Here is a 27,834-nt window from a genome sequence, read left to right as displayed (position 1 = left end):
CAAATAGTAAACAGTAGAATATTACAAATAAAAAAATGGTAAATAGTAGAAAAGAAGAAACGACGGATAGAACATAGTACATGCTATTGAAGATATTAAATTAACCTTACCCAAAAAAAAAAAAAAAAGAATAGGATATTAAAATAATATTTACAGTACAACAAATTTTTTTAATAAACATAGTACAATAATTTAAGTACCACTTTTTTGTTAAAAAAAACATTTAAAGATCACTTTTGTGTTTATATATTTATCAACTCCAATTATTTAAGCATGTTTATTTATTTATATATATTTCGTAGCATTTTCAATCTCCACATATATGAATCAACGATCCACCTCCATTTCCATCACTAAAGTTTAATAATATTACAAATCATGGCACTCTCGAAACCTCTATAAAAGGGACGTGTCACCCCTTGGCAAATAACATATCCCATCGATCACCAAAAAAAGACCACAACTAGTTTGAGCCACAAAAGGAAAAAAAATAAAAAAAAATGGCTCCTCTAGCCAAACTTGTTATGGCTTGCCTGATCCTATCCTCGACCTTAGTCCCAATCTCTGAGGCTGGTAGCATAGTCACCTACTGGGGTCAATACACCAATAAGACCGAAGGAACTCTTGAAGAAGCCTGTGAATCTGGTCTCTATTCATACATAAACGTAGCCTTTCTTAACCAATTTGGCTATAGCCAAGACCTGGTACTAAACCTTTCTGGTCACTACAGTAATGGTAATTACACCCTTCTTGGTGAAGAAATAAAGGCTTGTCAGAAAATGGGTTTTAAGGTCCTCCTCTCTCTGGGGGGACCTTATGGAAACTATTCTCTAGCATCTAGTTGGGATGCCGAAACGGTTTCAGGGCAATTATGGAGTTTGTATCTGGATGCTAATAGCACATCGTCTGCTCTGGGAGGTGGCGCTGCATTCGACGGCATAGATTTCCACATAGAGCGCGGGTCCCCGCTGTATTATTATGATCTTGCAAAGAAATTGAAGGAACATGGAGCCGGAGAAAGAAATAAAACAATCTATTTATCTGCAGCTCCTCGGTGTCTTTATCCTGATGAATATCTTGCAAAAGCCATTAATGAAAGTGTTTTCGACTTTGTTTGGGTTCTGTTCTACGGCGGCAGTGTTGCATGCGAGTATAATGCAGTCACTGGTCTTGATAATCTTATAATTTCATGGAATGCATGGAGTTTATTGCTTAAGAAGCCAGCGAAGCTGTTTCTAGGAGTAACAGCGTCTCAAAGTATTTCTGGTTACATCCCACCGGGTGTGCTGAAAGGTGAAGTTATTCCGCAGATAAATGAGACTTCAAGGTTTGAAGGTGTGATGGTATGGAACAGGTATTATGATCTCCTCACTGATTACAGTTCCTCAATCGTCAACGACGTTAATTTGATCAAACTTAAGAAGCCATTACGCAACGTTAATTTGATCAAACTTAAGAAGCCATGACGCTACTTTGTCTAAGTATGAGTAATTGGCCATTACCCATATATGTATATATGAATGAGTGAGCTTGTACCCTAAAATAATTATATTGTACTAAATAAACTGGGTACTACTACCACTACTTCTGGATCACTTTGGGTTTGAATTAATGAAAACTGGTATTGAGAAATGTTTGATTTCCTGTTTTATGTAAACTAGTGTGGAATAATATCAATAAAATGTTTATTTTAACGAAAGCAAGGCAATAATCTGATTCTAACATAGGCATGTCTAATTCACTAACTATTTGCTCTGGAAAACCATCTAAATGTGCACAGGCTTCAGTCAAAACCCAACTAATGATGGTGACTTCTTATTGTCAATTTTTGATGAATTCCAATTCACGTTATAATATACTTACTTTATTCTTGTTTTTAATATCCTATTTATTTTTTTTGAACTGCTTATAGTAACTAATATATACATTTAATATTTAATAATGAATAAATAAATATTACTTAATTTACATTTTAATTTGGTAGTGAACCAAGCTATGTGTTGCCTGCAGATAGATTAATAACAATCGATCGACTAACTTGCTGCCATTAAAATGGAGCCTTCCTTCTATTTTTTTGTCTTGAAACCCAAGGCTAAGATTTTATTATTATTATGATATCGGACCAATAAGACGGTTGTTGAGGCAAAGTAGCTTCATGTTATATCTCCACAGACTCCACTGGAATTAACTTGAAGTTAAAATCACAAAAGATATTAGAAGTCCAAATGTATTTACGCATAAAAGCTTCAAATAATGGATACCGACCTCGATCTCATCGGATGATATCAAATTGGTGGTTTGGATAACTTTTCATTGTACTAAATTTTTTGCCAAAACAAGAAAAAACAACAAAATAATATTTCTTAATGTTTGTTTTCAAAAATTATTCTAAAAAAATAACGATCAAACGCTTTATAAATAATTTCAAAAATAATTTTTTATTGAGAAATTCTAATTGCCATGCAAAATTATCTCTATACAGTCCCTAAAAATTTATAGTCCTATAATATCCCTAATCCCTATTAAATATTTTTTTATTCTCAGTTTTTAAAAATCAAAACTTTCTCTCTGTTATAATTTTATTTTATTTTATTTTATTTATTTATTTATTTATTTTTAAAATGTAAGGACTTGAGTATTGAGCCCAAGCTGCTGGGTGAACTTGGCCCTGTGAATCACATGCTCAGAGATTGCTCCTTTGGAGCCCCACCCTTGATGCACTTGGAATGGAGGAGGCTTCTAACATGAGCCGAATGGAAACTGTCTTATGGTGATGTAGAATTGAAAACTTGATTGAGGATGGTCTTCTGGACCACTTATGAAGGAAACGGGTTGCCGCAGTGGGTTGTGAGAAGAAGAAGAAGAAGAAGAAAAAGAGGCAGAGAAGCAGCAAAGGCAACGAGGAGGGTTGCCAATAATAAAGAGAAAGACAAAGGTTTGGTTGGGTGGGCTTGGCGATTACCACTGAATGCTTGCAGTGAAATGACCAGAAAACTTCATGGCTCATTGTGTTCTTCTGACATTGATATCTCTCTGGGTGGCTTATCGTTTGAGAGAAGAAAAAAGTTATTAAAAATCAACTGTAAAAAAATGGAGAAATTGAATGGGGACATTTTAGTAATTTATATTTTTATGAAACTGTAAAAAGTGTTTTTTGTATTGCAAAAAGAACCTCTCTGTTTTATTTTAAAAAACAAAAAACTATTTTAAAAACAATTGGTCAAACAAATCCAACGTGTTGTATGCTTAGGCAACATCAAATGACATTTTTTGTATTTTTAGCAAAGTGTAAGAAATTAAAATAACATTGTAAATATAATTAGGAATTTGTATTTCAATGACACACAGTTAGCATTACTGGAGTAGTTCCAGGATAATTAATGAATAGCACACAGTTAGGAATTTCCTTAGTTAAGGACCTGCAATTATACATACATATAGTTATAAATTTGTAGAAAGAAATTTATTTTTTTAGTTTATTTCTTCGGTAAGAAAAGCTAAAAAGAAAAAGAAAAAAACACTGAATAAATAATGACACAGGCAGTAGATTATAGGATAGTTAATTATCCATTAGTACATAATTAGGTATTTCCATAGTACATGCTGTTAAATATATTAAATATTATTGATAGTACAATAATTGAGAAGTCCAACAATTTAAACATGTATTTTATTAATTTGTGAAAAATACTATTTGTCGCTTGATAAATAATCACTGATAAAACCTATATGTCAAATGGTATAAAAAATATATATTTTATTAAGTTTATCCATTTGTAGTCTTCCTCAATCTCCACAATCCGTAGAATTCACCAAACTACAACCACCTATTTCTGCCCTCGTTTTAGTTGTGTTCCTCCCTATTAACACTACACTACTACAAATTCAATGATATTGCATAAGATTGATATTTTTATTATTGTTTCATATATATAGAACTTTTTATGTACCTTGATGACATACATATACGGTGATTAATGTTGATGCAAAAGTCAATAATTAAAAATCGCACCCTATAAGCCTGAAAAATAGAAAAAGCTACTTTGAAATGCCTTTGGGGACGTCGGTGTAGTGCCCTTCAAGGACTCTCTGAGCTTAAGTCAAAAGAGGCCGTTGAATTTTTTATGAAAAACAAAAAAGAAGAAAAGAAACAAAGAAGAAGAAAAAGAACGATAGTAATAAGCCTGCAAAAATTATTGCTTATACCTTATATGATGGCTTAAGATCTTTATATAGGCATTTAATTAGGGTTATGTAGGAAATAAAATAAATAAAAATATATTATTAAAAATACTTTAATTAAGATCCTGATCTATTCAGATTTGGTACAATCCAAATAGATTGGATTACAAATCTTAATTATTTTAAATAATTTAAATATTACCTTTCATTTTTATTTAGATATTTAGGAAGTGATAAAACCATAATTAATGGCAGATTGAAGACATTAAATAAATAGTTATAGTACAATAATTAAGGACCACTTTCATCTTTATATATTGAACAACTAGCTCCAACGATTTATGTATTTATTTTTTTTCTTTAAAAAAAGAAAAATCCTTTGTGCGTAGTCATCCTCAATCTGACCCACCTGGAGAATCTATGACCAAAAAAATAAAAAATCCACCGTGAGAATTACCCCACCTCCATATCTACCACTAAAGTTGAAAAATACTACAATCTTGCCACCCCCAAAGCTTAGCTAATCTCTCTATAAAAGAGTGCCAAACCCCTTTGCAAATAACATATTCCAATTCCCATATCCATCCGCCCATCACACAAAATCCAAAAATAGTATTTAAAAAAAAGAGGTTCTTCAAGCCAAACTTGTTCTGGCTTGCCTGATCCTAAGCTCGGCCCTAATAATCCAAACCTCAGAGGCTGCGGTAGATGGCATTGCCAGCTAGTGGGGTCAATACACCAATGAGACCGAAGGAACCCTAGCCGAAGCCTGAGCTAGTGGCTTGTATTCTTTCATAAGCATAGCCTATGTTAACGTTTTTGGCGAAGGCCAGTCCGTGGGACTCTATCTTTCTAGTCACTGCGTTAATCACACCCTTCTGGGCGAAGAAATAATTACTTGTCAGGCCAACTGGGGCGGTAAGATCTTGCTCTCTCTTGGAGGACCTGGTGGAGAGTATCATCTAGCAAGTAATGGAGATGCTCATAGGGTTGCACGTCAAGTTTGCGTATTTTCGAAGATGCTGTAGTGGATGGCATAGATCTTAACATACAGTATGGTTCCCTGGCAGAGTATGAAGTTCTTACAACTAGACTGAAAGACTTAATCCAACAAGCAATAAAACCATTCTATTTATCTGCGGCTTCTTGGTTGTTCTGCTTGTAAGGATAGGGATGCTTTATCTTTGGACAGCCAATGAAACAGGGCTTTTCCACATGGATTCGGTTAAGTTCTTTGACAATACATAGTGCACGTCGTTATAGTGATACAGCCGGTGTTGATCCTCTTTTCCGTTCATGCATGGTATGATTTGACTTAGTCGCTTAAGGCATGGAAGCTGTTCCTCGGGATACCGGCTTTCTAATAATACTCCTGGTTTCATTCCAGCTGATGTTCTGAATGAACAAATTCTTCCGGTGATATATCAGACGCCTAAGTATGGAGGTGTGATTGTATGGAACAACAGGTATTATGATCATCTTGAGACTAATTACAGTCCCTCCATCATTGACAATGTTAATTTGAAAATTGATCGGCCACTACCGACTATGACTATGCATCAGTCTCAATAATTATTCTGCCACTACCCCACTATGTATGAAGGAGTGACTTGTACCCTCGAAATATTCACTATATATGCAGTAGTGAATAAACATTGGATACTACTGTGTATCACTCTTGTGTAAATAAAAATTGATGGGAAAGGTTTACTTTTATATCGACTAATTAAATGTGCGTAGTTAATTAATTCTTTAATGTCTGTTGGCTCTTTCTATTTAAATTCTCTCTTAGCTATTATTTGAACGTTAAATTTTTTTACTTCATTAAAATTAGATGTAAAAAATATGTAAGTGATATTTGATTTAAAAATATAGCTTAGATTCATATTGAGAAAGCAAAAATTAGATGTATATTTATAATAGATGAACAATCCAAGAGAGAGAAAACAATTCTACTATCAATTTCTTTCTCTTTTTTTTATTTTTAAAACGGCAAAACATCAAATGTTAATCAACTGAAGATAGATTTCGTACGTCCCTTTTGACAAATATAGGATATACAAAATACTTGTTGGATATCAGGCTATGAGCGTTTTGTTGCATTGCATCTGTCCATCCAGCCTTACATAGGTCAACAACTAATACCAGAAGTAGTGATATTTCAAGATAGATTGTAGATCAATTCTTTTGACACATATAGACCGTGTAACATAATTATTCTAATATTTGATCATGAATGGTTTGTTACATGATCATCCATACAAAAGTTATACATGTATATATATATATATATATATATATATATATATGTAGATAGTCAAGTTTATATTAGCTAGAGCTGATGGTTTTAGAATTGGATTTTTCTTTATTAGCTATTGATCACTTTGACAAATGAGATTTAAAATCAAATGGTAATTTAATATAGATTTAATGAAATATTAAAACTTTATTTACGAAAGTGACTTTTGTAGGAATTTAGGTTAGTATAAATTCATTTTTAAATTTCAACATTTTTAACCAATATAATGGTTGATAAATGAAATTTTGACCATAAAAGTATAAGATAAAAGTCTGATTGTGTGTATATATATATACAATTATATAACAATAAGTGTAGTATAAATTAATTTTTAAATTTCAACACTTTTAAGCAATATAATGGTTGATAAATGAAATTTTGACCATAAAATCATAAGATAAAAGTCTGATTGTGTATATATATATATATATACAATTATATAACAATAAGTGTAGTATAAATTCATTTTTAAATTTCAACACTTTTAAGCAATACAATGGTTGATAAATGAAATTTTAACCATAAAATCATAAGATAAAAGTCTGATTGTGTATATATATATACAATTATATAACAATAAATGTACATCCTGTACTACAATGTGCACATTTTATCATTTCTACAATGTGCACATTTTATCATTTATAGGTAAAAATTTTAGGTACTTATCCTTTAAGGGATAGGAGTGTGAATATTTTAAATGCTCATAGTTAGATGCTTTTTATAGGAAAATTCTATATATATCTATGTATATATATATCTAGTATTTATATGGTACACATACTTATAAATAAAATTTTCAACATCAAAAGTCTTGCAATCAAAGTGTTTTTTTTTTTTTTTTTTAATGACTATCCGTAAGTTAAAAAATACATATATTTGCATCGTAAAATTTTATATATATATATATATATATATACATACCTCGAAGAGTTTTCCTGTCCTCTATTAGAATTTGGCCGACTTTGCTCACGTATAATAGCTAAATTATTGATATATAATTTAGATCCTTCTACCGATGCCTATTATAATATATATATATATATATATATATGGAAAAGTTTTTGCTCAACAAAAATCTATCATTAACGAAATTAGCAAGAGTATATGTAAGAAATATATAATCAGACATTTGTAGATGATAGAATTTTGGGATAAAATGGATTTAATATGTTTTGGTTGGTTAATTGGACAAGGTAGGACGCGGGTGGGTGTTATTGGAATTAATTGGAAGGAGACTTGGTGGAGACAACTGACACCGGATGGTGGGTAAGATAGAATTTAGAATATATATATATATATATATATATATGCAAGAGGAGAAGGGTAAACGGGTTTGTAAAGGGAATAGATAGAAGAATTTAGTAGAAGTAGCTGATAGATAGTTGATTGGTTTAGTAAATTCAACGTGAAGGTGATACACACACACATATATATATATATACATAGCTTGCTAAAATTGGTTTGCACAAAATATCAGTTGTTCTTGACTTTAACTTGTGGTTGATTTTCCAAATCTAGAAACTTCTTTACCTTCTTTAGTTACAGCCACATATTTTACTTTTATCCTAGTAATTCTAAATTTTTTTTTTCATTAGTTCCAACTCATACTTACTGCTGGTTAATTTTAGAATTTAATTATTTAAGTGTTTCCATACCTATCTTGAATATTCAAGAAATGTGCAGCAGTTACTTTATCGGTAGATTGACGACGCATAGGGCAATTAATTAATAGTACAGACAAAATAAGGAATTTCCTTAGTATATCCTATTTAAGATATATATATATATATATATATATATATTAGATTAAGATTCATAGTACAATAATAATTATTAAGGACCATTTTCTGTGTTCATATATAATATATTGGATACAGATCTTCTGTCTCCAAAACTCTGTCTCCAATTCTGTCCCACTAATAAAAAATTGACACCTCATTTAAAATACTATCATATATTTTCTTCTGTTTTCACGTCATTCACCCTTAAGTTATACTAACGGAAGCTTTCTTGTGGCTGTAAAACTCCAATTGGGCCCACTTTATTAAAATTTAAAAATAAAGTCCTCTACCATTCTTTTTCTTTTCGTTTCTGTTCTTTTTTTTATTATTATTATTGTGCCATTCTTGTCGTTCTTCTCCCCTTCAACTATAACTTATATATTTTTTAATTATTATTATACCAATCGAATCCCACTCATTAAAGTTTCAAAAAAGCCCTCAATCATTCTTCTTTTTTTTCTGATTTTTTATTTTTTATTTATTTTTTGTGCAATCCCTTGCCAGTCTTCACTCTAACTATTATATATTTTTTAATTATTATTATTTTTTTTCTACCATGCAGCAACAGAAGCCCTTAAGGCTTCTTTCTCTATTTTTCTTTCTACCAGGCACTGCAGCAATTTCTTTCTGTTATGTTATATATAAAAAAACATCAATTTACAATTTTAACAAAACACATCTATCATCGAATATAAAAGAATACTTTATTCATAAAATATATATATATATATATATATATATATATATATATATATATATATATATATATATATATATATATATATATATATGTATATATAAAAGAATATTATTTTTAACTTTAAAAAAATGTAATAAATGTTTTTAAAGTGCTTTAAATAGTAAAAACAAATGATATAAAACTTATTCTCAATAGTAAAAACAAATAATATAAAACTTATTTTCAATGTTTCTATATCCCTGTGTCAAACTTCTATATATTCTTGTTATTATCAATGATATAATTGTCATTGAATCCGAAACATTGGTGTTCTTGGGGACTGCATGCACCTACAAAAAGACACACAAATACATGTCATTTCCTATAAAAATAATGCAAACTTTAAAATAAAAAATAAAAATTTATATATATATATATATTTGATAATCTTTTGAAATACCTGTTCTAATAGATTCAACATACTTGTATTCTGAATCAAATTTGTTGAAGCAACATGACTACGAACCTAGTATATATAATATTTTAATATATATAAAAAACAAGAAAATAAAATAATATTAATAATTTTTACCATAAAAAAAATAAAGCATGAACCACAAAGATGAAATGTAATTAAAAATATAGTATTACTTGATCACCATGGTATCCAGGCACAATGTTGAATGGCAAGTTTAATAGATCTTGACTATTAAAATTAGAAGAAACCTGCAAGTGAAAATATATGCAAATATATTAAATATTAATATAAATAACACAAACAAAATTTTGGTTAATAATAATTATAACTGCATTGAATGGAATATTGAAATAACTAAGTTTGTTGAATTGAACGTGAATTCTTACATCATTATCTGCTATTTCACTAGCATGTGACTGTTGCTGAGATGGTTCTCCAAGTGCAACATTTTTCTTCTTTCGCATCCTTTCAAGAGCATTTCTTGGCCTTGTAGATTTTCCATGTACTCTTTTCTTATTTTTAATTCCTTTAATCTTCTCACTAGCACTTGGTACGGTTGTAGTCTCTACGATTTTAGAAATGGATTTTCCAATATTATTGTCTTTTAAATATGCATCCACATCTTCTAAAATCTTAGCAAGAGCAGTTCTTGCAATTTTATATGTTTCTTCTGTTTCTGCTGCCTTCGCTGCCACTTGAGTTTGCAATCTACACAGATCCTTATAAAGTCTTGCCAAACTTACTTTAGGGTCTTCATTTATTGTATTTGCAAATACAAATTCAGAATTTCCTAACTTTGCAGATTTTGTCCATCGTTTCAATATATATTGTATAGGAATTTTCTTTATATTCTTTGAAGAAAGAACTTTAAGAGCATGGGAGCACAAAATTCCTATAAACTCAAACTTTCTACAACTGCAAATCACTGTGTTATCAGAAAAATCATATCTAACAGTATGCTGAAATTGTTTTTTATGATTGGTGAGTTTGTACTCCGTCACTGTCCCAATATGATCAAATATTTGCATAGCACAATCATAAGCCTTACATAACTCATCTTGGAACACCTTGAATACTGCTGGGGTGTAAATACTTGCTACATCTTTTAGAATTTCAACTGGAAATGATAACGATGGAGTACTTTGAGTCGCTTTGAAATCAGCCTTTAGATCTTCATAACGATGATCTTCAATTAACCTCTGAAAATGCTCAAAGAACCTCAATAAATTATGTTGATAGCTGACATAATTTTTAATCACATTATTCATACTCTCACTCCGTTGAGTAGTAGTCATATCTGCACAAAACGTTTCTCTGCCATAAACCAATGCCCATTTCTTTCTCAAGTCAAACATTCATATAAGCCAATCATTATCTTTAAGATCATATTTCTCAAGCATTGCATTCCAAGCTAGAAAAAATTCTTGTTCTTCTTCATAATCATATATGCAGCTACTAAAATCTTTGGCAAACTCTCGAAATTTGGCAAAAACTCCACTAAGATGTTTTGCTGCATTTTCATACAAGTGCCATATACACAACCGATGACATGTTTCTGGCCATTGAGAAGTTAATGCTTTTGCCATTGCTGGATCTTGGTCAGTAAGAATAGTTTTTGGTTTTTTACCTGACATTGCTTTTACAAAAGTATCAAACAACCAGATAAATGTTTCAGCACTTTCATCGTATAATAATGCAGCTCCAAATATAGTAGTTTGGTTATGGTGATTCACCCCTAAAAACATAGCAAAAGGTTGACCACTTTGATTTTTCCTATAATTTGTATCAAAGCTAACTACATCACCAAAATGAGAGTACGCAATCATCAATTTTGCATTTGCCCAAAAAATATTACTTATCAAATCATCTTGATCCACTTGTATTGCATAAAAAAAGTAAGGATCTTCCAATTGCATAGATTGTAAGTATTCCAAAACACCACCTGTCTCTCCTACCTTCATTTGAATTGTTCTTTTCATTTTCAAGTAATTCTTGTAATCATCACGAATAAATCCAAGATTTTCATATCCACCTACTCGTTTAGCCATTAACTCCAAACTTGCTTTAAGAGCAATTCCTGAACTATCAGCTATATCTATTTCAGTTGCTTGGACAAAAGTTAACTTCCTCTGAGACCTATGCAAATGACTTTTACTGGGAGTTGATGTCACATGTGTATGTTGGGCAATGAAATCGGTAATACGATATTTACCAGCCTGATCCAAATTTATTTTCATTCTAGCTAAACAACCAAATCTTGTTTCAGCACGATGAGATTTAACATTAATATTTCATTTATCCTTTTCCCGAAAGCCTTCACAACAACAACAAAAAGTTTTATTTTTCATCTTTCCACTTTGATCTTTATGTCCCTTACTCCTTCGAATGCCAAAACCAACCTTGTAAGCATAAGCATTATAAAAGTTATATGTAACACCCCGTCCCAAATCACACCGAAATCCGTGCACGTTGACTGAGGTTGATACTAAATTTTAAAGAAGTGATGCATTAACAAGAATAATAATAATGAAAGAAAAAAGAATAACAAAAAAACCAAAACAATAAACACATTTTTACTTAAAATGGGTGGGTCAACTATATTAAATGTAACACCCCGTCCTAAACCATGTCAAAATTTTTGCACGTTGACTGAGTTTGACTGTTGACCGAGTGGGTCAAAAGTTGACTTTTTGTTTCAGTTGAAATTTCTAGTTGACCATGGTACCGTGGCAAAGTGCATGATGCCCCGAGTTCGTAGACTAGTAGCACGTCGAAAATGGAGCTACGGTTTGAAAGTTATGGGAAAAACAAGTCGAGGTGCAAACTGTCCAAAAGGTGCCAAGAGTTGACTTTTTATAGTTGTATAATTTTGTTTTGACTTTTGTATGGTTGTAAAGTACTCGTCGATACGAATTCATAGACTAGCGGTACGCTTAAATTGGACATCTGGTTAAAAAGTTATGGACATGTGAAGTTTTTCGGATACCGTAATATTTTATTATATCTGGCTTAAGTGCACAGTGATGCCACGTGTCATCACCTGATTGGTCCACGTGGATAAACAGTATCACCACGGTGGCTTTTATTTGACAAAAATCTCGGGGAAGAGAGAGAAAGAGAGAGAGGAGAGAGAGAGAAACCGATCGGCCGCCGGATTCCGACAAATTTTTCGGCCGATTCACATTACACGCGTGGGCCAGACAGAAGCCTCTCCCCATTTCCGGCCAACCCCCAAAATCTCACGGCCGTTGGTCACCGGACGCGCCCGGATCGAGGCGGCGAAGTTCGGCGGCGATTTTCCCTCCACCGCTGACCACCGCCGTTTGCCCTGTTTCCGGCCATTTTCAGGCCACACGTGCCAGGCACTCCTCACCACCTCCTCAAGTCCGGCCTACCCACCAAATTTCACGGCCACCGGACCTCCGACGCGCTGGGATCGGAGCGTTTTCCGGCGAGGGGCTGAAAATCTTCAAACCCCTATTTCTCCGCTGTCCGGCCTCTGTTTGCCTCACCGCCGGTCCCGTTGGAATCCTCTCCCCTCGATCTACAAAACCGCCAAAAATCTCAGCCAACGGCCATCGCACGCGTCGCCGCCGGTGACTGTTGCTGGTGACCGCGGCGACTCGCCGGAAGTTACTGTTCCTGCGAGTACCCAGTCGCACCGCCGGTCCTTGTCCACTGTTTTCGACCTCCTGAATCCAAATCCAGCATCCTTTTCCACCAATTCACGAAGGTTTGGGAGAATTACGGAGTCGAATCCCGAAGCTTTCCGGCAAGATTCCGGCTACCTCGGGTCCGATCACCGGAAAGTAAGACCGAATCCGTGATCCTCATCACTCAAGCTTCGATTCGGTATATAACTCGTAACTTTTAGATGTCGTTTGGGTTCGTTTCCCGGATACCCATATGGGAGTTACCCGATTAAAATATTAATATATTTGGTTGGTATACTGTGGATGTTTTAGGTGCGCGTGCGAGTAGTGGAGTTGATCCTGCGGAGGATCTTAACTGATTTATGCGCTTAAGGTGAGTGACCCACCTTTAAAAATATTTTGGGCACTTAATTATGTTTAATTGGTGTTTAATTGGTATTTGAATTATGCTCATGTGGTACGATTTAATTATGATTTTATTGTGATTTAATTTATTTATTATGCATGAGCAAAGTATATTTTGGTAATAATCGTACGTGGTTTTAAGTATTATTTTTGGGCATAATTGATTTAAATATTTTATGAAAATATTTGTTTAAATTGGTGGTTTAATTTTATAATTATGCCCACGGTATTTTAATTGTTGAACCTCGTATTATGAGAAAATTATGGTTTTATTTGTTATCGATGTTTTCGTACTGGTTTGTTAAATAAAAATATGTGGGATGGTAAGTGTGAAATTTTGATATATTTCCCACGGTAATTTTGGAAAACGGTACAGTTGGTTTAATAATTATTTTAGACGCATTCATACAGTATTGGTGTTCTGGTATATGTATATGTGGTTCAGCGCACAAGTATTATTATGTCTCCCGTGAGTTGCCATTGGACCGTGGGCAGGCAAGTTTGTTATTGGCCACAGCCGCCCCCCTCCTTGGCCGGGATGATGGTTTCAGCAGCGGTACTGTCGGGACGCCGAAGTGCCGTATGCAAGTTTCTCTCTTTAATCTCCCCGCCATTCGGTGCTCAGGACGTTGGGTATCGGAGGGCATCACCGGTATATGGTGTGGTGCGTCAAGTGTAAATTTTCAGATAAAGTTCCAAACCCCAAAGGTGTTCAAAAATTATTTATTATAATTTATTATATTTTATTTATATTTGGGTTATTTATTTATTTATTGTTTATCAAATGGTTTGATCCCTTGGTTTTCGAGAAGTACGAATATCGGGTTTTGTGAAATTGTTTTAAAAAGGGAACATTTCCAACGAAGTGATTAGTGAGAGTTTTGAGAGAAAATTATTATTTCCAACTGTTATTATTATTTATTTACCTATTAATTGTTGGTATTAATTCAATTCCCTATTTGTTACTATTATTATTAAAAATGTTCAGTAGTTAGGGTCACTCATTGAGATGATTAGCATCTCACGTTTTTAAGTTCCGTTTCCTTAGGTGCAAGGGGTGATAGACGTTCTTCCGGGGCGAACCAGTTCTCCGCCGCTATCGTGTTTCGAGAAGTACTTTTGTACTCATTCCTTTCAGTTGTATTATTTCTTTCATCTTTGTTGTATTTTTGTTGAATAGAACTTCATAAGGCTCTGTATACTATTTGGACACTTATGTTTTATTTATGCACTGGTTTACCGTTATTGTTGTAAAGTGCTGTAAAGTTGTGGAATCAATTTGTAGTTTTGCGGGAGGAATAAGGGGATGAGTATAGAAGTGTGTTTTCAGTGCAGATAATTTTTGGTAAGTCCTACCCTTAGGGGAGGTGCTGCCAGATTTTCCGTTGGAAGGTTTGGTGGTATTTCCCTGGGATCAGGGCTTGTCTAGGGTTCCGAGGAAGGAATTCTGGATGGGTCCTGACATTATAAGATTCATCTTCACTTTTAAATTCCATTCCAACTTTTGGTATCATTTCATCCAAAATTTTAAAATGAATTGCTTCTATTTTTTCTTGACCAGCTATGTTTCCTTTATCTTTTTTATTTTCATCTTCCAATGACATATTAATATCTTTACTCACATAACTATCATTATCCATGATCTTCAGCACTATAATTAAATATCATAAAGAAAAAAATTAGGATCATAAAAATTAAAAATAACGGTATAAATAGATATATATATATATATATATATATATATATATGACAAGCTTAATTATATTAAAAGAAAATATAATATCAAAACAAAATAAAAAAAAGAATAATATTTTAAAGCCTAGAATATTTTAATTTATTATAAAATATTAGAATATAGCAAGAATGCAATATCATATTTTAAACCCTTTTATGGATGCATTACCATACGAAACACATAAATGAAAAAGATATATGATTAAATTTTATATGTTTTTTCTATTGTTTAGATTAAATATTATATAAATAAAATTGAAATCAATATTGAATATAATAATTACATAAATTTACTCAAGCAAATAATCAAGAATGTTGATATAGAAAGTAATAATCACTTATCGAAAATTACCGATGAAGTTTCTAATTTATAATAAAGAAGGTACCTGTTTTTTTTTTTTGGAGAATGATAGGTACAATTTGATGGTTGCTGCAGTGCCTCACGACATAAAAAACTAGAGAAAGAAATTGCTCCAGTGCCTGGTAGAAAGAAAAATAGAGAAAGAAGCCTCAATGGCTGCTGCTGCCGCACGGTAGAAAAAAATAATAGTAATTAAAAAAAGTATAACAGTTAGGGATCAAAGAGTGAAGACTGACAGAGGATTGCACAAGAAATAAAAAAATAATAATAAGAAAAAAAAAAGAATGATTTAGGACTTTTTTGAAACTTTAATGAGTGGGACCCGATTAGTATAATAATAATTAAAAAATATACAAGTTACGGTTGAAGGGGAGAAAAACGGCAAGAATGGCACAAGAAACCAAAAAACAAAAAAAAAAAAAAAAAAGGAAAAAAACAGAAAAGAAAAGAAAAGAAAAAGAATCATAAAAGACTTTGTTTTTAAATTTTAATAAAGTGGATCCAGTTGGAGTTTTGCAGCTACATAAAAACTTCCGTTAACTTAACTTCCGTTAGTATAATTTAACGGTGAAAACAGAAAAAAAAATATATGATGATATTTTGGATGAGGTGTCAATTTTTTATTAATTGGACAGAATTGGAGACAGAGTTTTGAAGACAGAAGATCTGTATATCAACTCCAAGGGTTAAGCATGTTTACTTATTTATTTATTTATTTTATATTTTATCCGTCGTAGCCATCCTCAAATCTCCACATATATGCATGAATGAACAACCCATCTCCGTTTTTACCATCAAAGTTGAGTGAACGATCTACCCGCGACTCCAATATTACAAATTGGCACTCTCAAATCTCTCTATAAAAGGGTGTCGCAAATAACATGTCCCATATCCCATATTGTATTGTCAACATCGTTGCCCAAAAAGAAAAAAATAGTGAAAAAAGAAAAAAGAAAAAAAAAAAAATGGCTCCTCTAGCCAAACTTCTTGGGGCTTGCCTGATGATATTCCTATCCTCGACCTTAATCCAAAACTCTGAGGCTTCTAATGGTGGCATAGCGACCTACTGGGGTCAGTACACCGAAGAAGCCGAAGGAAGTCTAGCCGAAGTCTGTAACACCATGCTCTATTCTTACATAAGCGTAGCATTTCTTAACCGATTCGGCTCTGGTCAAGACCTGGGATTCAACATTTCTGGTCACTGCAGCTGCGAAAGCGACTGCTCCAGTTGCATCCGTTTTGGAGAAGACATAAAGACTTGTCAGAGCAAGGGTATTAAGATCCTCCTTTCTCTTGGAGGACCTTATGATACCTATTCTCTCGCCTCTGAATAGGATGCCGAGAGGGTTGCAAATCAATTATGGGAATCCTATCTGAAACACGACTTATTCGACGGCATAGATTTCCACATCGAGAATGGTTCCCCACTTTGCTATGACTACCTTGCACGTGCCTTGAAGAAATATGGCAAAGACCATAACAAAATGGTCTACTTATCCGCGGCTCCTCGGTGTCTTTATCCTGATTTGTACCTTGGAAGAGCCATTTACACGGGTCTTTTCGACTTCGTTTGGGTCCACTTCTTTAACACTAGCAGTGCATGCCAGTATGATAGTACCACCGGTGATGATGTTCTTATGATTTCGTGGAATGCATGGACTACGTTGATTGAGGCTGCTGGGAAGCTGTTTCTGGGTGTACCCGCGTCCGACGATGTTTTCGGGTACATCCCACCTGATGCGATGAATGATAAAATTCTTCCGGAGATAAATAGGACATCAAAATATGGAGGTGTGATGGTATGGAACCGTTATTATGATGTCATCACCAATTTCAGTCCATCCATCATCAATCAAGTCTAATTATATACATATATATATATATATATATATATATATATATATATATATATATATATATATTATATGTGTGAATGAGCGACCCAATTGTACCCTCATATAATATATATAATACTGCTAAATAAAATTCGGTACTATCAGATGAGAATTAATAAATGAAAATTGGAGGGAAATGTTTATTTTTTCCTGTTTTATGATAGATTTGCGTGAAATTCAATTAAAATGTCTCTATTTACTTTGCTCTTTTTGTTTGAAGTAACTATACCACAAGTGGTAAACGAAAGCAAGACAGTAATCTGATTCTACCTTCAGAGGTAGGCACATGTGCAATTCACAAATTAAGTACTCTATGCTGTGAAAAACAATTTCATGTGCACATGCAACTCGAACTCTATCACGAGCCAACTAATGATGCTGACTTCTGGCTTGTGATCGTCATTTTTTTGAATTCCAATATTCATGTTATAATATTACTATGATCTGTTTATTATTTTTTATTATTATCCTTTTCATTTAAAAACAATTATTAATAATATACGTATGTATGATAGATGAAACGCATGTCTGAGAAAGCTATATCTGTTATTTCATTTATTAATTTTTTTTGGGACGATAAAACAGCAAATATTATTTAATAGGATATATATTGATTCAGTATATCTTTTACAAATACAACCCATATAAAATTAATTCCGAATGTCCGATTATAAATGTTTCCTGACACATATAATCCATATAACACTAGTAAATAATTAATATCACAAAGTGATATCATTAACCAAAACAAGACTATCTAATTTTAGTAGTACTACACTACTGTATGCATGCAAAATTGGATGAGCTTTCACCACTAGAGCCGAATTTAATTTCTTTTCTTTTACCTACATTACCATCTTAAAAAAATAAATAAAGAAAAGAAAAGAAAAGAAAAAAGTTCATTCATCACAGCATCATCAATCATCACCAAATTAAAGTCAGAAATGAGGAAAGGCAAAAGAAATGAACAGAAATTGAGGAGATAAATATATATATATATATATATATATATGTATGTATGTATATATGTTAATATTATATTATTTTTAAAACAACTTTTGTTTGCTACAAGCTAGCAAGCAACTGTTGGAATTATTGGTCCGTACCAAAGATGTTTACTATGCGAAAATAGCGATTTAGCGACACCAAGCTTGTGATGTAATAAAAAAATATGCGATAAAATGTCGTTTAATAAGACAATAAGTAACGCACTTTCCACGGCATCACTAAATACAAGAAAATTGAGATCTGGCGACATAAAATTAGCGACGTTATAAAACAAAATGAGTTGAGATTGTTAAAAACAAAAATAAGCGATGCTGATTTCGGCATCGCTAAATATATGACTCAACAGCTTCGGCTTTAGTTGTTTTATTCATTATTTTTTTATTTTATTAGTTATTTGATTGTATTTCAATGATAGTTTATTTGATATTACAAGTTGCAATCCTAATAAATTACTTTTTTCCCTTTATTTTGAAGGAACAGGCGACTCATCAATAGCATAAAGAGTCGCCAGATATTTCAGGTGACGCATTCACTGAAAAAGAGTTGCCATATCCTTACTTTACATTGCCAATCTCATAAACATTTTTTGTTAACGGCGATGCATTTAATCAAAACAGAGTCGCCTGTTATTTCTTTTCTTTTTGTCCTTTAATTATTTTATATATTTAATTTATCTACAAATAAATACTTAAAATATTTCTTAATATGTGAAAGAATATTATTTTTTCTTAAATAATTTTCAAGTCTTTAAATTGTATTTTTGTTTTTCCAGAAAAAGGTAACAAATACTAAAAAAAGGGAAAAAGAGTCGCAATCAGGGGGAATTGCGTCTCCTGTTGATTTTTATGATTATTTTTATTGTTATTCTCTAATTATTTTGTTTCTTAAGTATACTTTATTTTCTGTTTAAATTTACAAGTCTTTAAATTGTATTTTTGTTTTAAAAAAAAGGGGGAACAAATTAAAAAACAAATGAAATAGGCGATGCAATTCCCACTGATTGCATCGCCTATTGCCTTTTATAATTATTTTTATTGTTGTTATCTAATTTTTTTGTTTCTCAAGTACAGTTTATTTTTTGTGTAAATTTACAAGTCTATAAATTGTATTTTTGTTTTTTCAAAAAAGGAAACAAATTAAAATTTTTTTTGGAACTGGCGACGCAAGTCCCATTGATTGCATCGCCTATTACTTTTCATGATTATTTTTATTGTTGTTCTCTAATTATTTTGTTTCTCAAATGCAGCTTATTTTCTGTTTAAATTTGCAAGTTAGTAAATTTTTTTTTTTTTAAAAGAAGGGGAACAAATTAAGAAAAAATTGGAACAGACGACGCAATTCCCAATAATTACATCACCTGTTGCCTGATATGATTATTTTTATTGTTGTTCTCTAATTATTTTGTTTCTCAAGTGCAGTTTATTTTTTGTTTAAATTTGTAATTCTTTAAATTATATTTTTTTTAAAAAAAGGGGAAAAAATTAAAAAAACAAATTGAAATAGGCAACGCAATTCCCTTTTTAATTGCTTCTCCTGTTTCCTCATATAAGAATTTTATTATTTTAAAATTAATAATTTAATAAATAGTTAATACATATTTAATAGATAGGGAATAAAGATGTGATAAATTTAATTATTTTGAAAATTTTAATAGATAGAGATATGAGGAAAAATTGTTAAGCAATTCCTTTAATTTATTTGTGTTTTTATGATAAGTTACTTGTTATACTTCTATGACACAATGTATAAATTAATAATATATCAATTATTTATGCTTATAAAAATAATTTTATAAATAAAAATTATTTTTAAGAGATTTCTTCTCAGTAATTGTGTCACTAAAGACTTGAAAAATTATTTAAAAAGCTTTTTATGTTGAAAAGGTAATGAAAAATTATTTAAAAAACTTTTTTTATATTTAAAAACTAATAAGAGACTTTTTTTTAACAATGCGTCGCCTTTTATTGCATTTAGCGACTCTTTTTTAAAAATGAGTTGCATATTTCTACATTTAGCGATGAATCTGGAAATTATAATCTTAAAAAAGCGTAGCCTATTTCAGCCTTCAGCAATGTTTTTTTTTTTTTTTCCAATTTGAAAGTTACTTTTTAGTTTTATCAAATTAGGATTATTCGATAGATAAATTCATACAAAATAATTGACAAACAATAAAATTCAAATAAATATTGGCATAAAAATCTAATATTTCAAATAAAGGAAATATTAACTCATATAATAATTTTATTATTTTAAAATTAATAATTTGATAAATAGTTAATAATAGATAGGAAATAAAATGTAATAAATTTAATTATTTTGAAAATTACAATAGAGAGTTAATAAAAATATGAATCAAATATAATAAAATATTAATTAAATATATTAATTATTTTTGTTTAATTTTTTTGTTTTTCAAGTACAGATTATTGTCTTATTAAATTTCCAAGTATTTTAAATAGTATTTTTGTTATTTAAAAAAGAGAACGGGTGATGCAATGTTTTACAAATGCATCGCCTGTTCTATTTTTTTTTTTTTGGATTTTTATTCTTTGACTATATTTTTTATACTTTTATTCTTTAACTATTTTCAATGTTTATTTGTAGATGAAAAATAAAAAAATAACCAAAGAAAAAAAATAAAATTGAGAGAACAGGCGTCGCTTTTAATTGTAAATGCGTTGTCAGTTCTCTTAATTAAAAAAATATATATTTTTATGCTTGCGACTTTTAAAAGCAAATAAACTATACTTCAAAAGTAAATTAATAACTATTAAAAAAGAAAAAACGTAAAAAGTATCTAGCGATTCTTTTTGCTTTTTTTTGCGTGGACTGTTCCATCAAATTAAGGAACGAAAAATAAAATTTAGAACAAAATTTTAAAGTAAATAAACTGTACTTAGAAAACAAAATAATTAAACTATTACTTTGGTAATTTTGTTTCACATATACAGGAAATATTTTCAATATTTATTTTTAGATTAAGAATAAAAAATTAATTAAAAAATTAAAAAAATAATGACATTGATGGAACAAGCGATGCTTTAAGATGTAAATGCGTCGCCTGTTCTCTTAATTTTAAAAAGAAAAAAAACAGGGTTTTAAAATTTTACGCACCTATTCTGAAACCTTTTGGCGCATTTTAAAATTTTTATGTGCGCCTTTAAATATCTTTTCTTTTCTAAAACTACATCAAGTATACTACTTAATAGATGTTATATTTGGAAGCAATCTAAGAGAGACTTGAAGAGTGAGATATTTTAGATTTTATTTTTCATTTGCCTATGTTGCCGTCGGAAAGCTGGGTTTCTTTGTTTCGCCCTCATGGTTAGCTGGGTTTCTTGTTTCTTCGTCTCCATTGTTTAGGTAAGTTTCTTTTTTCTTTATGGTTGGCAGTGATATGTGGTGGGTTGGTTTTTTTTTTTTTTTTTTCTTCATTTTAACCGCAGGTTAGGTTTATTGGGTTTTCTTAATCTTGCTTTTGTAGATATTTTGTTTGTGATATTGCTTGACATTGTTTTGTTAAGTTCAACAAGTATTTTATGTTGAAGATCTTCGAGATGGTCTGTTGTTTCAACTCCACCACAACATCGTACTTTTGTTGAAGAAGAATTGATTGAAGAAGATGTTCTTGACGATACTACGATGGCTCACAATCCATTTGTCATACAGTTGTCAAGTATCGATGCAAATGATAATTAGGATAAATGTGAGAGTGGCTATGTTCGTAATATGCCTCGCTAAATCGTAAGAACAATGGTAATATTCTTTAAATTTTCATTTACTAAATCACTTTTAATAATTAATATTAATTTATTTATTTTGCATAAGTGTTAATAATTTTTTTTAAAATTTTTTCATTTGCAGTATGAGGGTATAATATCGTCAATAAGAGGATATCAATTTTCATCTCAATGACTATGCATTCATGGAAGTTTAATTAATATTGCTTTTGCTTTTGCATATACAATAGTTTACGAAATTGTAAAAATATTTCATGAGATAATATTTAATTTATTTGATAATTATTTTGTTATGAAAAATGTTTATTTAAAATTTTTGTATTCTAATTATTTTGGATGAAGCTAGTTTTAATTTTTTTGTATTTATAATATTTTAATCAATTTTAAAAAAATTATAACAAGCATATTTTTTTTTAAAAAAAAAGGGCGACACATTAGAAGAATAACCGCGTCGCCTAAAATATACTTTTAGCGACGCATTTATCAAGCTTCTCTTTCAATTGTTATAATGCTACAGTTTTTAGTGACGCTTTTATTTAATTTTTAGCGATGTTTTTTCTGTGTCAGTAAAGCTTAAATATCAAATTTTTAGCATCGCATGTCTCTTGATATTTAGTGACGTGTTTTTGTATGCGTTGCCTTTTCTTTAATATTAGGCGACACTATTAATATGTCGCCTTTTGTCTTATGATTTTAGTGACACGACGTTGGACGACGTTTTATGTTCTCATCTCTTTTTATTTTGTTTAACACATTAATTGTGTCGCCTATCAGTGCGATTCTTGTAGTGGTTGATTCACTGCCCAAATAATAAATATATATATATATATATATATAGATATATATTTTTGGCTAAGGCAAATAATAATGATTTTAAAGCATTACTTTCTCATACAATTATTTTGAGCTCAAAACCTCAACGCCATATTTAAAAAAAAAAGTAAAATTTATTTATCAATTTTTAAATATTTAATTTATCATAATATCTTAATGAGTTAAATAAAATGTACTTTTTTTTTTTTTTATAAACATCTAGTATGTAAAAATTTTACAATTGTTAAATGTTAATAGAATCGGGTTCGATTAATCATGTCCCCTTGCACCTTTTTTTTTTTTGACCTTTTTTTAACAATTTATTTAATTTAGAAACTATTTAAGATCATCTCGCATCGCTTGTGCTTCGAACTCGTGCTTTCATAGATATAGGTAAGGATGCTCAACCACTTAGAACTACCAGCCTTTTTTTTTTTTTTTACCTTAAATAAACTTTCTATTGAAAATGACAATTTTATTTTTAAATTGAATACTTGGTGAATGAAATTTTATTAATCTTGGTTTAGGATGTACCTCTTAAGGGATACCATGAAAGGTGGAGAGGTTTAACAATGATTCAGACAACTGACTTGCTTCGTTTGGTTTCGTGGTGACAATCGACGACGATGGCAGTTTCTTGATGATGAGCTGGATAGTTTGAAAAGGAAGGTGGTTGACGAACGTTGCCGGTGTGTGTTGCCATCAGACGTTAGAGAATGGAGATTAGAAGGTTCAATTCTTCGCCGTGGACAATTGCAGAGAAACGACGATGTGTTTGACATTTGGGTTGATTTTAGGTAATTAATAGTTTTTTTTTAAGACCAATTAAATGGGGTTTTTTTTTTTTTCTTGAACATTACAAATTAGCTCAAATCCCTATATCTCAGGACTCAAACTCATGAGCTCATAGCATAGCTAGAAATGTTCAACCACTAAAGCTATCATCTTTGTCATTTAAATGGGTTTGTTAATAGCATAAAATAAAAAAGTAAAATTACGGAAAGTTTATTTAAGGTAAAAAAAAAAAAATGCTGGTAGTTCTAAGTGGTTGAGCATCCTTACCTATATCCATGAAAGCATGATTTCGAAGGACAAGGGATGCGAGATGATCTTAAATAGTTTCTAAATTAAATAAATTGTTAAAAAAAGGTTTAAAAAAAAAAAGGTGCAAGGGCACATGATTAAGTACTACTTGACAAATGCAATGCAAAAGAAAGGCTTGAGGGCATTGACAAATGCCAAATAATTTAATTTTTCCCATCTTATTTATTTATATGCATCAAGTTAACTCCGTATTGATATATAATTAATTGCGAAGGTCAATGAGTTGCTATCACTCTATCAAATCTCCAATTAATTAGATGAAAATCATGCCCTATTCTTTTCATTATTTATTTATTTATTTATTTTGTTTGGTAAATCATCCTTTTGATTTCTTATTTTTAAATTTGAGTAGCAACTCAGTTCTTTCCTTTTGCATGCTGTCATAGCCCCAAATCTTAAAGAAGTATCATATATATATATATATATATATATATATCTATTGTCAGGACCCGTTTAAAGTTCCTCACTGGAACCCTAGGCAAGCCCTGATCCCAGGAAAACACCACCGAACCTTCCAACGGAAAATCCGGTAGCATCTCCCCTAAGGGTAGGACTTACCACAAAATTTCCTGCACATAAAACACACTCCAATAAACACCACCTTATTCCTCCCACCTTATTACAATTTGTTTCCACAAATTTACAGCACTCCAAAATAATAATAGGGAATTAATGTAGTATTTAATAAAATATGTCCGATACAGTATACAGAGCATTATACAAATAAATATGGAATTAATACAATGTCAGATAAGGAAGCAATACAAGATGAAGAGGAAAAAGGGAGGAATGCTTCTTGGACTTTCGGCAATAAACTGAGATGTCGGGCTCACCCCGGACGATCAACGTCTCCCAATCCTTGTACCTAGGGGAATGGAATTTAGAAATATGAGATGCTAATAATCTCAGTGAGTGACCTTATCTACTGTACAATTATAATAGTAACGATAATTATAGCGCATTTGATTAATTAAGAATAAATAAGTAAATAAATAATAATTAATTGAAAATAATATTTTCTATCAAAACCCTCACCATTCACTCCGTTGGAAAACTTCCCCTTTTAAAACATTTTTACAAAACCCGTTATTTGTATTCCCTGAAAACCAAGGAATCAATTAGTCAACTAAATATCAAATAAAATATAATAAATCAAGCATCCAAAATTTATAATGAAAATAAAATAGGAATAGAAATAAAAATAATTTCGTAACAGTTACTAAATGATTAATAAATGTCATAAACAAATAATACAAAAATATTAATGAAACTTACATTAAGACAATTCAGGAAATAATAAAATAATTAGAATGAATCAATTAATTGAACAATTAAATAAATGAATAATTAAATCAAATTAAAACCTCCATTTAAAATGAATGGTAAAAACATAGTAAAATCGCTTTAAATCAGCAAATCAATATAAATAGTAAAATAAATCATTTAATTAATAAAAGAAATACTTAAATCAATTTAATCATCTATTTGAAGTAAATGATAAAACTATAAAAGAATTTATTTGAAAACACCAATCCATTTAAATAGTAAAATAATCAAGGTAAAATGCATTTTAGAAACATTGATTAAATAAATTATAAAAATTCCATTAGATACATTTTTATTTTAAATAATCTTTAAAAACATTATTATTTGGAAATAATATCAAAAGCTACTTCATGCACCACACTATATACCAGTGATGTCCCATGATACCCATCGTCCCGAGTACCGTGTAACAGGAGGTTAAAGAGAGAAACTTGCATACGGTCGCTTCGGCATCCCGACAGCGCCGCTGCTTAAACCGTCATCCCGGCCATGGAGGGGGACGGCTTATGGCCAATATCAAACTTGCCTACTCTCGGTCCAATGGCAACTCACGGGAGACATTATAACTTGCGCGCTCATCCACATACACAGTACAGAACACCAGTACTGTATGAGTGTATCTAAAACAAATAACTAAGTTTATTATTAAACTACCCAATTTTTCCAACATTCACCGTGGGAATTATACCATTTTTTTTTATATTCACCATCCCACATTTTTCCTTTAATATCACCAGCATGAATACTTCGATAATATATACAATTTTTCTCATATCACAAAATCCATCGATATAATTATACAATTTTCAAATCCATCAACTTTCATTTCCATCAAGTCAAATATACAATTTTCCAATGGCATAAATATTTTTGAAACATAATTCTTTAAAACAATATTTTTCTCCAATCCTCAAAATCTATTTAAATCAACATATCCTTAAAACCACATAAATTTCATATATAATTTAATTCCACAAATCCTCAATACCATAAAATAATTTCCACAATGCATAAATTTATATAAATATATTTTTTATTAATCAAAATAAATTAACAAATAAATTCCGTAATAAATCAAATAATATTACTTTTACAATTCCTTTAAATATCATTGTAATAAAATCTAGATTTCCATAATTTATCAAAAATCATACATTTCAATTTATTCAAATATGGGCATCAAAATTTAATTCACAATTTATCGAACAATTAACATAACATAAAAACATTCAAATATTAAAATATCACAATATAATTTCGAAGGTGGGTCACTCACCTCGAGCACGCAATTAACCCAAGATCCTCCATAGGATCAATTCCACAACGCACACGTGCTCCTAGAACAACAATATTATACAACTCAAATAAATTAATATTTTATTCGGGTATATAATACCCGGTACCGGGGGGACTAACACAAACGTTAACCAAAATTTACGAGTAATATATCAAAACGAAGCTTATGGAATGAGGATCATATTACCGGCCTCCATTTACCCCAATTCCACCGGTGGTGGTTGGAATTTGCTTGGGAAGTACCGGCCAAACTTCACCTCCTCATAACTCGCGAACCACTTCGAATTTAAACAATTGGAGACCATATTTGAACTCAGAGGACCCAAAATATGGGGAAAAGGATGGAAGACCGGACTGGGTTGGCCGGAAACGGCGAGAATCGCCGAAAAACTCAACCCACCACCGTCGACTTCACTGGCCCGATCTGGGCGCATCCGGCGGCGTTTGGCCGGGAAATTTGGAGGGTGGCATCGCCGGGGAATGGGCTCCTTCCCTGGCTGGCGCGTGTGGCTGTCCAGTGGCCGGAATTTAAGAAACGGCAAGGACCCGAGAGAAGGAAAAAGGACAGGAAAGGAAGAAGAAGAAGAAAAAATTCGGGGGTGTTTTTCCCACGTGGGGGAAGGAAAAAAAAGAAAAAAGAAATAAAAAGAAAATAAAAGAAATAATTAAATAATATTATTGTATAGAATAATAATAAAATAATATGGTATTTAATCATGGTTGACATGTGGCATCTCACCGTTGTGACACATGGCACCTTTTATTAAGTCACACGTGGTACACTGTTCACATATTTAAAAATAATATTAAAATAATATTGTATTTGAAAAATTCTACAGGTCCATAACTTTCAAACCACATGTCCAAATCGGACGTACCACTAGTCTATGAACTCGTATCGACGAGTACTTCACAACCATGCATGAGTCAAAGCTCAACTTTGCATGAACAAAAAGTCAACTCCGGCACCCCTTGGACAGTTTGGACCTCAACTTGTTTTGCTCATAACTTTCAAATGCAACTCTGTTTTTGACGTGCTACTAGTCTATGGACTCGTGACAATGTGTACTTCGTAAC

The 27,834-nt window shown here is 31.2% G+C and overlaps 4 protein-coding genes and 1 pseudogene across 4 annotated transcripts; 3 read left to right on the top strand and 2 right to left on the bottom strand.

Annotated features, from left to right (window-relative positions):
* Window positions 1-426: 426 nt before the first annotated feature.
* LOC107414635 (endochitinase Ziz m 1.0101-like) lies at window positions 427-1,595 on the top strand. Its single transcript, XM_048470439.2, has one exon. It carries the CDS (start codon window positions 501-503, stop codon window positions 1,464-1,466), a length of 966 nt encoding a protein of 321 aa, XP_048326396.2. The 5' UTR covers window positions 427-500; the 3' UTR covers window positions 1,467-1,595.
* A 1,204-nt stretch (window positions 1,596-2,799) lies between these two features.
* Window positions 2,800-5,754, top strand: LOC107414628 (endochitinase Ziz m 1.0101-like; annotated as a pseudogene).
* Window positions 5,755-9,251: 3,497 nt separating this feature from the next.
* Window positions 9,252-10,717, bottom strand: LOC107414641 (protein FAR-RED IMPAIRED RESPONSE 1-like). Its single transcript, XM_060819881.1, has 4 exons — window positions 9,809-10,717; window positions 9,596-9,670; window positions 9,405-9,409; window positions 9,252-9,294 (listed from the first exon to the last, which is right to left on the bottom strand). Exons 1-4 carry the CDS (start codon window positions 10,715-10,717, stop codon window positions 9,252-9,254), a joined length of 1,032 nt encoding a protein of 343 aa, XP_060675864.1.
* Window positions 10,718-10,777: 60 nt separating this feature from the next.
* On the bottom strand, window positions 10,778-11,659 carry LOC132805100 (protein FAR1-RELATED SEQUENCE 5-like). Its single transcript, XM_060819880.1, has one exon. It carries the CDS (start codon window positions 11,657-11,659, stop codon window positions 10,778-10,780), a length of 882 nt encoding a protein of 293 aa, XP_060675863.1.
* Window positions 11,660-16,540: 4,881 nt separating this feature from the next.
* Window positions 16,541-17,437, top strand: LOC107414643 (hevamine-A-like). Its single transcript, XM_016022795.3, has 2 exons — window positions 16,541-16,847; window positions 16,977-17,437. The coding sequence occupies exons 1-2, from the start codon at window positions 16,541-16,543 to the stop codon at window positions 17,435-17,437; spliced, it is 768 nt and encodes a 255-aa protein (XP_015878281.3).
* Window positions 17,438-27,834: the final 10,397 nt, after the last annotated feature.

The sequence above is a fragment of the Ziziphus jujuba genome, chromosome 8 (assembly GCF_031755915.1).
Source record: "Ziziphus jujuba cultivar Dongzao chromosome 8, ASM3175591v1".
NCBI classification, from domain to species: Eukaryota; Viridiplantae; Streptophyta; class Magnoliopsida; order Rosales; family Rhamnaceae; genus Ziziphus; species Ziziphus jujuba.
Note: the sequence above shows the minus strand (reverse complement) of the source record. Positions and strands in the feature narration are given on the sequence as shown.

Coding starts and splice junctions, on each gene's coding strand:
- LOC107414635 (XM_048470439.2), top strand. CDS start 501: ATGGCTCCTCTAGCCAAACTTGTTATGGCTTGCCTGATCCTATCCTCG.
- LOC107414641 (XM_060819881.1), bottom strand. CDS start 10,717: ATGACTACTACTCAACGGAGTGAGAGTATGAATAATGTGATTAAAAAT. Junction 9,671..9,808: donor GTGAAATAGCAGATAATGAT/GTAAGAATTCAC, acceptor TTTCACTTGCAG/GTTTCTTCTAATTTTAATAG.
- LOC132805100 (XM_060819880.1), bottom strand. CDS start 11,659: ATGAAAATAAATTTGGATCAGGCTGGTAAATATCGTATTACCGATTTC.
- LOC107414643 (XM_016022795.3), top strand. CDS start 16,541: ATGGCTCCTCTAGCCAAACTTCTTGGGGCTTGCCTGATGATATTCCTA. Junction 16,848..16,976: donor AAAGACTTGTCAGAGCAAGG/GTATTAAGATCC, acceptor TCGACGGCATAG/ATTTCCACATCGAGAATGGT.